This window comes from Vanacampus margaritifer, chromosome 18 (assembly GCF_051991255.1).
Source record: "Vanacampus margaritifer isolate UIUO_Vmar chromosome 18, RoL_Vmar_1.0, whole genome shotgun sequence".
In the NCBI taxonomy this organism is placed as follows: Eukaryota; Metazoa; Chordata; class Actinopteri; order Syngnathiformes; family Syngnathidae; genus Vanacampus; species Vanacampus margaritifer.
The window spans coordinates 16,125,648-16,135,606 of record NC_135449.1 but is presented as its reverse complement, the minus strand read 5'-3'; the positions used below and the strand labels follow the sequence as shown (position 1 = coordinate 16,135,606).

Here is a 9,959-nt window from a genome sequence, read left to right as displayed (position 1 = left end):
AAGTTGGAACACACCCTCTAAAGTTGGAACACACCCTCCGGTCCCCCTTCTTAAAAAGGGGAACCACCGCCCCGGTCTGCCAATCCAGAAGCACTGTCCCCAATGTCCACGCGATGCTGCAGAGACTTGTCAACCACGACAGCCCCACAATATCCAGAGCCTTTAGGAACTCCGGGCGGATCTCATCCACCCCCGAGGCCCCGCCACCGAAAAGTTTTCCAACCACCTCAGCGACTTCGACCCCAGAGATAGGGGAGCCCAACTCAAGAGTCCCCAGACCCTGCTTCCTCAAAGGAAGGCGTGTCGGTGGAATTGAGGAGGTCTTCGAAGTACTCTCCCCACCGATTCACGACGTCCCGAGTCGAGGTCAACATATAAAATGCTTTTGGTCACAAGGAAACCTACACCAACAGAAGAGGAGGGGATCCTTCTTCTCCTCCAACAAAATAAAAAAAAACACCAATATTTGTAGATTGCTAGCAAATCTAGTGACCGGTGGTTGTGTTGACTGCTTAATGCTACCTTTGTTGACAGTTCAACAGCTGTAAACAAGTCACCCTACTCACCAGAAACGACAACTTGCTTCCTTACTGTTCCACATTGTTTTTATTTCACCACGCTATGTGTCTGTTTTGTTTTGTTTTTTAATTTTATTTGGCTTTGTCTGATGTTGGAAGTACATTATCATTTGGATAACTGGGCCACCACCTAAAGTTCACATCAGCAGAGCACAGCAAAATAGGCCAAGAAAGAAAATTTTCACTTTCACAAACATACAAACTGCAATGGCATCCTGTATATATGATAACACGTCAGCAGAGACACCCCGCTCACGTTCAGTCTGACCGCAGCATTAGCTATAGGGTGTAAAACTTGGTCATGCAGGAGGGGCTCAGAGTAGAGCCAGATGTGGTGGCTTGAGCATCTGGTTATGATGCCTCCTGAATGAATGACTTTTTATCTAATAAGAGAACATTACTTGTGATGCTCAAGTACATTTAATATCAATATACTTTTAGACTTTGATTTCATGTCACAACATGCAGGATTTTTAAAAACAATGTGTAACACAGCACACCTTTCCACTTTCTCAGATGAGCTCAATACCAGAGAAGCCGGTTGCATATTTGATTGTTGTTGATAAGAGTTTTTCACTTTGCAGTGCAAAATAGAGTTTTGACGTGCAATTTAAGACTGTAGTGAATAATTGATTTTCCAAAGTGTTGTAGAGCCCACTTGATGTCAGTCTGGATGATTAAAGGTCAGGCTTTCAATATTGTTTTTCAATTTTATCACTTACAGTATGTGCAGAGTTTTCTCATTATTCTCAGACTATTGGATATTACAGACAAAATGTTCCACACAGGTGTCTTTTGAACAGTCCTCCAACTTTTCCAGTCTTGTGCTACCCCATTTCAAGCATTTTTGGAACATATTGCTGACATCAAATTCAAAATGAGTCCAAAAAAAAAAAGTTCATAAACCATTCATTTTTTAAACTTGGTTGCTGCAATAGAATATTCTTAATAATCTTCCCTCTTCACGCTCAAACAATGAAACAATGAATGCATGTTAGCAAAACATAGCTATGAAACTTGCTACCTGCAAAATTTAGGTTAAACTGGGGTTAGGTAACGCTACCAGTATTAGTACAGAAGAGGAACATTCAAACACGCTGTGTCATATTTGGACTTCAAACAGAATTTGGGGTAAAAACGTGCTTCGAAAGTCGCATAAAAACTTTAGGTAAAACTGTGTGATGTCATGTGTGATGTCACCTGACGCGAACTCACCATGCCAGTGTAAGATCAGTGATGGTCTCCACCACAGTGTAGAGGGCAAAAACTATCCAGTACATCATCCACCGGACCTAAAAGAACCCAGCGGCAAACCAAACTGAACAATGTAATGTTGAGTGTCAAATACAGGACATACATAACGTGAATGCTCAAGGCACAAACTTCCGGAATCATGATAGTAGAATGGGTAAGCCCCAAAAATAGGTCTTTGAATCAGGTATGTTATAGGAGTGAAACATCTAAAACATGCAGGATAGTGGCCCTCGAGGACTGGATTTGGACACCCCTGCCTTATAGTCAAAGTCATACAAATAAATTTATCATAAGGCACAAATTATATCACACCTTATATTTATTTTCTTTTTTTCTCAAAACTGGCCACCAATGGTCAAAAATTCTCTAGAGCCCATGAGTGGTTCTCTGAAAATAAAGCCTAAACATCAAAATTTTAAAACTACTTTTATGATATTGATTTTATTTAAAACTATATATTTTAATTGGTATGGCCACTAACTTTTATAACATTTTGATTTTCTGGAGATTTTTTTTTTTTACGAGAGCATGTCATTTATGGCTGTTGTTGACAGAAATTGTTTTTGAAACTAGTCCATGGTGCAAAACAGATCAGGCCGCAAAACAGATCAGGCCGCCCTAGTGACAACTGCGCCAAATCAGCTAATCACATGGTCCCATACTGTTAGTTCATCCAGTGTGGTTGGTGGGTCATTAAACAAATAAGCAACAAGAAACAACACCTGGTGCTCCTTTGAGAAACTATTCAAAATTGTTATTTGCACCCATGTTATTTGTTTCAGTGCTTTAACTACATCATTGTTTTGGGCCTTTTTGTACTGCCATCTACATTGTATCTTTTGTGTAGTTACATCTACCACGTTCAACAAATTGATAGATAGTATATCCCTCGCTATAATGCAGATTTTTTTTTTGTGCAACTTTGCACTTTTTTTTACTACAGGAGTGTACCTGTACAATGAGTGTTACTTTAAACAAGATAAATGTGAGAAAATGTTAATGCCTGTCTGAGAAAAGGTGTATAGTGCGTGGTGAGTGGTTTTACAGCCTTAAAACAAATATAATAAATAGACTACTTCACTGATTTCTGAGACAGAGACAGACCGGGAATGACAAAACATAATTTACAAGATTTTATACAGTCATTTATTATCTTTATCTATTTTACAGACATAGCCATAAATGCTTAAAAATAAAATAAATTTAACATGAAATACAATAAAGCTAAAACATTCAAATTGGCATAATTTCTTTCAATGTTTCAGCTTTTGGCCAAGCGTTTTTCATTTTCGGTTTTGTCCAAACATTATCATTTTAATGCATCCCTAAAAATTACAATTACTTTTGGTTATGATTAGGAATGTAGCGATGCATTGAAAATCAATTTAATATCGATGTAAACTGCTTAAAATATGCATTAATGTAAAAAAAATATACAAATCACGACACCATGTTAACTGTTATGCCATGCGCAGATTTTCATAGTTTCTGGCCAGACCCTTTTTGGGGACGGACACGTTTTGCGAATATGTGGTATTGTTTGGGGGGGCCTTTATAGACGCCAGTAAAAACTTGAGCTTTGTAAATAATCAATTTATTGTTTTGAGTTTTGTAAGTGGCTCCTCATTTATTAGTCATTATTAGTCATTCTCATTTAGTAATGAGAACTGGCGGAGCCAGAAGGGAGGCCGGGCATGTGCCACAGCTCAAATGTGATTGGACCCCGCAGGCGCCAAATGATTGACATAACACGGCACCGGCTGCACGTCTTGCAATGCAGCCTATCAACATTTTTTTCTAATCAGACACCTACTAATTGTTATGCCCCTCCTGCACAGTAGCTGGCGCTATTTTGCACCAAATGTTGAAATCCACCTCACTAAGAGTCTGGAGAAGAAGAATCTCCCGCGTCCAACCAAGATGACATGTTTTTGGCAATGTCATGTTGGTTTCTTCGTGAGACGTTAGTGACTGTTTAAAATAACTTTTACAGTATGTTCGGATAGATTGTCTTGGACGGACATCAATAAGTTAACGTTGTTTTGCATAAGCTAAATATAAATGCATGAGTGACGAACGGAAACGTGAAATAGGAAACAGAACTACGGAAGGGCCTTCCAAATTAAGAGCATATATTTCAAAATAAAATATTTAAACATCACACACAAAACAGCTTGAAGAATAGTAATACATAACACTTAGTATGTATACGCCCTTCTAGTCTAGAATTAGGGGATTTAATAACACTAATAGCATCAAGTGGCTGTATATAAAGTAGTAGTATGAGGAACAAATGTATTTATTTTTCATAGGGTTTGTGGGAAACTAAATAAGGGGACAAAATATGACTAGTTCCTTAAACAAATTAAACTAAACAAATGCTTTCAAATTTCATTCATGTTAAACACTGATGCTAATTATTTCATATACTTTGAATGTTTTTGTACATTGTTAATAAACAGCACATTATGTGCAAAAAATCTCCTGCATGCATAATATGCACCAAAATATATTTTAACACTTAGAGACTCCAACTGAAATTAATTTATCATGACATACATTTGACATAATCTTTGGATACACCACCCCCGGCCCCCATTCATAAAAGTGTGAGGCAATTTGTCGTCTGTGTGTGGCCGCTGTATCAGAAGAATTACACTTGCGGTGAAAAACGTTTTACTGATGTAGTTTCTTATTTGTCCAGTAGAGGGTCTCATTGTTACACTTATTGAACAGATATGTTTAGTCTTTGTCATTTGATTTTGATTTGATTTTTAATTGGCTCAAAGAAGCACAGCAATAAAAACATGACAAAAGAAAGAGAAAAAAAGCACAATATGATAAGATGCAAGTTTGAGAAGCTTATCACGTTCAACCCCTTCTTTCCATAATTTAAAATCAGAATCTATAAAGACACACAAGTATTTCACTGCATTTTAGAATATTAAAAGAAGTTTAAGGACAAACCTCCTCGTGAAGGAAAATAGTAAAATAATCAACACGAATCCTCAAGGAATAAACCTGCACCTCCTAAATGTAAGGGTGAGGTAATGTAATGCGAGGGCAGAATATTAACCACAAAACACTGTTAACAAGACAACAATACAGTTAAACAGTCAAAATTATTAGTTGATGTTCGAGTTATTTATTTATTTTTTTTATATATAAAGTTACAAAAAAGTTAAAGTTTGCTACAAGGACAAAATGTAGATGTTAAAGTATAAACATCAACATTTTGTACAAAAAACATAGAATCTAATCGAAAATCGGGAACTGAAAATTTAATCGGGCTTGAATGAATCATTACATCCATAGTTATGATAGTGTCAATGTATATGTGTGTATGTAAATGGTCTTACATATTCCTTGACATTTTTTGTCTTGACAGCTTTGTAGGAGTAGTATGCAGGATACAGCGTCCCAAACAAAAGCCTGCAAGGAAATAACATACAGCTCATTATTAATCATGTAGCACTAGATATTACTAGTTATACTAGTGATAGTAGTTACAGCTTAGTTATTAGATGTTTGCTTTAGGGTCCGACCGATTTAATTATGGCCCTTGAAACATCAGACAAAATCATCGACCATACATAATGCCATTGTTTTTACCTTTATGTACTCTCACCTTTTAATGCATTTATACACAAGTAATACTGGTCTCATAATTTATCACACAGAAACAGAACAGTGTATACCACAACCTTGTTAATAAGGTCAATGTATTGTCCTGTGATTCAAAACAATTTGGGGATCAAGCCCGCATCGCAACATTGTCGGTTTGGGAGCACAGAGCGCCGCCGAGTTGAGCGAAAATTCTGGGCCGCCAACACAGTTTTTAAATTTAAAAACTAAGCTGTGTGTTTGTGCAGTTGGAGTGGACGCTAACTATCTGGCTCGATAATGTGATTTGAATCACGTAATTCGACACCTGTGTTATTAGAGTGTACGTTTACTAATAAAATGTATGAACACTTATCTACTAACCTCGCAAAAAATGATCGCTACAAATCCGTGAATACTTTGTGGGCTGCCAGTCCTTTCTGTTGATTGTTGCTATCCATCAACGTCTTTTGTCTTCATTAGGTATGCGATAAAAAGCAAAATTCGGTTTACTCCCTTGTCTATCTGTACAACCGATCGCACAGCAAGATATGGCCATTTTATGAGATAATTGATTAGATGAAGGACTTTACGCTGTACCAGATTCAATGGTTACAATACACGCAAGTGGTTCTTTTGCCGTCCAGCGTCCCGGAAGGGGCGTTCCAATTAGGGCGGTGACATCACGTGCAAAAAGTCAATTGGGGGAAAATAACTACAATTATCCCACCTTACTCCACGATTTCCAGTTCCACCCAGATGTAAATGGTGTTTCTTTATCACTAAAATCTTACATCCATTCAGTGAGTTAAGGTGTTTATGAAAATCACACGCCATTTCAAATGGGCCATCATATTAAAACTCTTATCTGTTCAACATCTCTGCTGGTGCTTTTTCCTTCCTATTACTCAGTTTCATTCCCTCTCTCCACGTGCAGCTGACAAAATAAACGTGTTGCCTTTGGAGGGGCCTTGAGTGTGGGCCCAGGGTCAATTTCCCTGGCTTCCTGACATTGCACACCAACAACCAGACGGAAGCAGGGGGAGGATAACACAAAACAGACCGCAGGCAAAGAATCCAGGTTGGGGAATCCAGGTCCAGTTTGTTTTAGCCATAGGTGTAATACCATCCCTGAGTACTTTGATGAAAAAAAGCTCTTGATTTTTTTTTTGCGTGCGCCCCCTACTAAGAGGAAACTAGAAATTAGTAGGCTTGTGAAATTAGGGAACCTGGGCACCCAAAGTGGGTGCACCCTAGAGCCCTGGAAGTGATTAAAAATCAGGGATGCACGCTAATATCGGTGGCCGATAATTATCGCCAATTATTGACCAATTTGACGTCATGCAGATCAATCAGAATAAAAAAATCCGCCAATAATAATAGACATGCCACATTGGTCCATCTGTTATGGTTGTGGCTCAAGTTGTGCCCAACTCCTCAAACCCCTTCCCTCTCCTATGGTAGTGTTGCACATTTGTGACGTCTTAATGCACGCAACCTCATGTTCACAGAAGATGCATCATGGTGAAATGGCAGTCGTCAGTGTGGGCTTTCTTTACTGTCTCCCCAAAATGTTACCCTTGCAGTTTTTTGTTGCATTTTTTAAACATGACTGTTTTGTTTCAAAATGAGTAACTGGTTGTCTTTGAAGCAGAGATAGTTTAAAATTCAGCTTTGTGGTGCTTTACACAATGTTTCAATGTACATGTCAGACTTTTAGTAGGACTCGAAAATATATTTGTTTAGGCAGTGGTTATTTTGCCGTGACTGGCAACTCTAATGCTAGCGATATTTTTGCTCTGAACGGCTCTAATATTGGTCAATCGCCGGAGCGAGGAAATCTTTAGCCTGCTGTAAATTAGATATTTTATCCTGATTGTTTATAGACATTTACAAGCTTATGTTAATAGCACAAATGTGCACGTTTATGTCGCTGCGTGGTTGCAACATGTACGCTACCTCATCAAGACGGACTCGTCTTGCAAGGACTTACCGGTATGAAAGACAAGCTTACTTTCACTCGCAGTGCCCGTGACACTTATCAGCCTCTGCGTCGTCAGTGACATTAAATCCTTATGAAATGTAGTATAGTGGGCTGGTAATGCTGATAACAGCCTATTTTCAGTGACAAAATAAATTGAAAAGTGAAAGAAGATCTATGGTATAATAGCCGATTTACGGCAGGCCTAGACTTTCTTATACCGGGGACTGGCCAATCACATAACGCTAAAAGTAAATTTGCCAGTCAAGGCAAAACAGCTACCTCAATTTACATAACAGTACTTGTACTTGTAAAATCAACAGACAGTTGGAGGGGATGACAAGCTCAACCTCGATTCCTACATTAAAGCCACAATGTGATGTTTATTTGTGTCATATTGACACAAGTAGCACTGTTTCGCTTTTAAAACAAAGTTGACAAAAAAAGTTTTACTTTTCTACTTTATCAACACATAGATTTACATTTCCAGAAGTATTTGATTCAAGGTAGAAGTTTTGCACATTGATTCCAAGAGAAAAGATATGGTTTATTTTGTTAAATGATCAAATAAAAGCAAAACTTTTTAAGTTCTTGGTTTATGTAAAATAAATAAATAAATAATAAAAAATCGGGGGGGCTCGTAAATCGAATTGTTTATTAAAAAATCTGAGATTTTATTTTTGGGCAAAATCGCCCAGCCCTAATTTGTATTCAAGTTAATTTTGCGAACAATTATTAGCTTACTTATCGGTTACTGACATCGGCACTTTCTGAATTATTGGTTTATTGGTAACGGTTGAAAATAGCATTATCATGCATCCCTATTAAAAATTATGTAAACCAGATAACGCAGTGATATTAATAACATACAAACGGTGCTCCGTATTGAAAAGGGTTCTATTACGCTGCTCCAGAATCTATAATAGCTCCAATATCGTCTGGACATGTCTTGCTAGGTTAAAAAAAAAGAAAAAGAAAAGACGAGGCTCATATTTTCCACCACTCCCTTAATGCCCTTCCCAACAAATTCCTGTGCAACCAAAAACAAAGTTTTCAAAATGACTAATCTTGAAAACATAATGTACAGATTGAAAGGGGTGGAGGATTACATACTGATAATATCATCATTAAAAAAAACTGTTTTCACATTATATCTATTTGAAATATGTGCGAAAAATGCATGACACAACACGAACTAATGAATATTTAAGAGTCGCGTCTATGTGGAATTAAAGCCAGTTAATCGGGGTTGGTTGGCCTCTATCTTCAGATTTACAACTGGATCTGACACTCCTCAGTCGAGACATGTCGCAACATAAAATATTCCAACGTAACGCACGCATGCAATTAAATTAGATGATGGATGACTCACAACATGGACGGTTACATAGGTAAACAACTAAACAAGATAAATTTCGACTGACTCGCAAATCACAAGACACATGCATAGATAACCATCTTAGTGTAGCAAAAATATCAATGATTTACTATATAATAATAACATTGTTACATGATTACACGTATAAACAGCATTCACTGTAACCTACAACCGTAAAGTAGAAAATTTGATTCGACAACAAGGCAATAAGTAGTTAGCCCAGTATGCTAACAAAGCTACCACCAACTGTCATTTTACACTAAACCTCGTAAAAAAAATACACATTTAGTTCCCTTTAAACAGTGACTGTTATTTCGTACTTACACGACGCTTCTTGAAATCATCCAGGACACCATGTTCTTTGTCTCTGCAGTGGTGGCCTGTATAAGGGAGAGAACTGCCGAAGTGATGTCGGTAGCCAAGCCACAGTAAGCTTGCTTGGTCAGCCCAAATTTCGAAAGGACCTAGGAGCTAGCTGCACTTCAACCACTCGATTTGTCTGAAATGTCCTGCCCTGTTTACCCTCTTCTGGTAGTGATGACTCATATAATTCCATAGGACGACTGATCTCAACGTTTTTGTAAGTTACTTGCCCTAACTTTTTCCACGAGCTATCCTTCCTCGCTCGCTGCTTGTCGGTTTCTGTCAGCAGTCAGCTAGCTACTGACGTCATGGCGAAAGAACTAACCTTCTTCCAACTCTTATTGGCTAATCTAGGCTGTTTACAGCATGCATCAATTTTCATTGGTTGGTGAGGCTTAAACAGGATCACTTGACGTTTTTTTTTTTTAAAACAAGGAAGTAAAATGTTCTGCTCAACAGCCGCAGTTGTGTTTCTGCTTGTGTTGAGTATAAAATATTTGTATAATTTCATTTGAAATGTATTTTTAGTTATCCTCCTAGCGTTTTTTGTTTTATGTTCGTGTGCTGAAAGGTACTTGTTTGATGTACCTGATTTTTTTATTGTGAATTGAAATCAATGAATAAAGTAAAAAAAAAAAAATACTAAAAAGATTTACTTTAACTTAAAAAGCAAAACAAAAAACAAACAAAACAGCCGCAGCTGTGATAACCCTTTGCAAAGTTGTATTTGTTCTGTTAAGTTCTGCATTGACAGTGTTAAGTTCTGTATTGAAAATGTGAAATAAATAAATAAAACATTTAA

General features: G+C 37.5%; 1 protein-coding gene across 1 annotated transcript in view; it reads right to left on the bottom strand.

Annotated features, from left to right (window-relative positions):
* The window catches only part of reep3b (receptor accessory protein 3b), a 38,041-nt gene extending 28,591 nt beyond the window's left edge, over positions 1-9,450 (bottom strand). The window contains exons 1-3 of the mRNA XM_077550608.1: positions 9,119-9,450; positions 5,192-5,264; positions 1,794-1,870 (exon numbers count right to left, since the gene is read on the bottom strand). Of these exons, the coding sequence (XP_077406734.1) occupies positions 1,794-1,870; positions 5,192-5,264; positions 9,119-9,150 (182 nt within the window). The 5' untranslated portion in view covers positions 9,151-9,450. The remainder of the gene's footprint in view (positions 1-1,793; positions 1,871-5,191; positions 5,265-9,118) is intronic.
* Between the last annotated feature and the right edge of the window lie 509 nt (positions 9,451-9,959).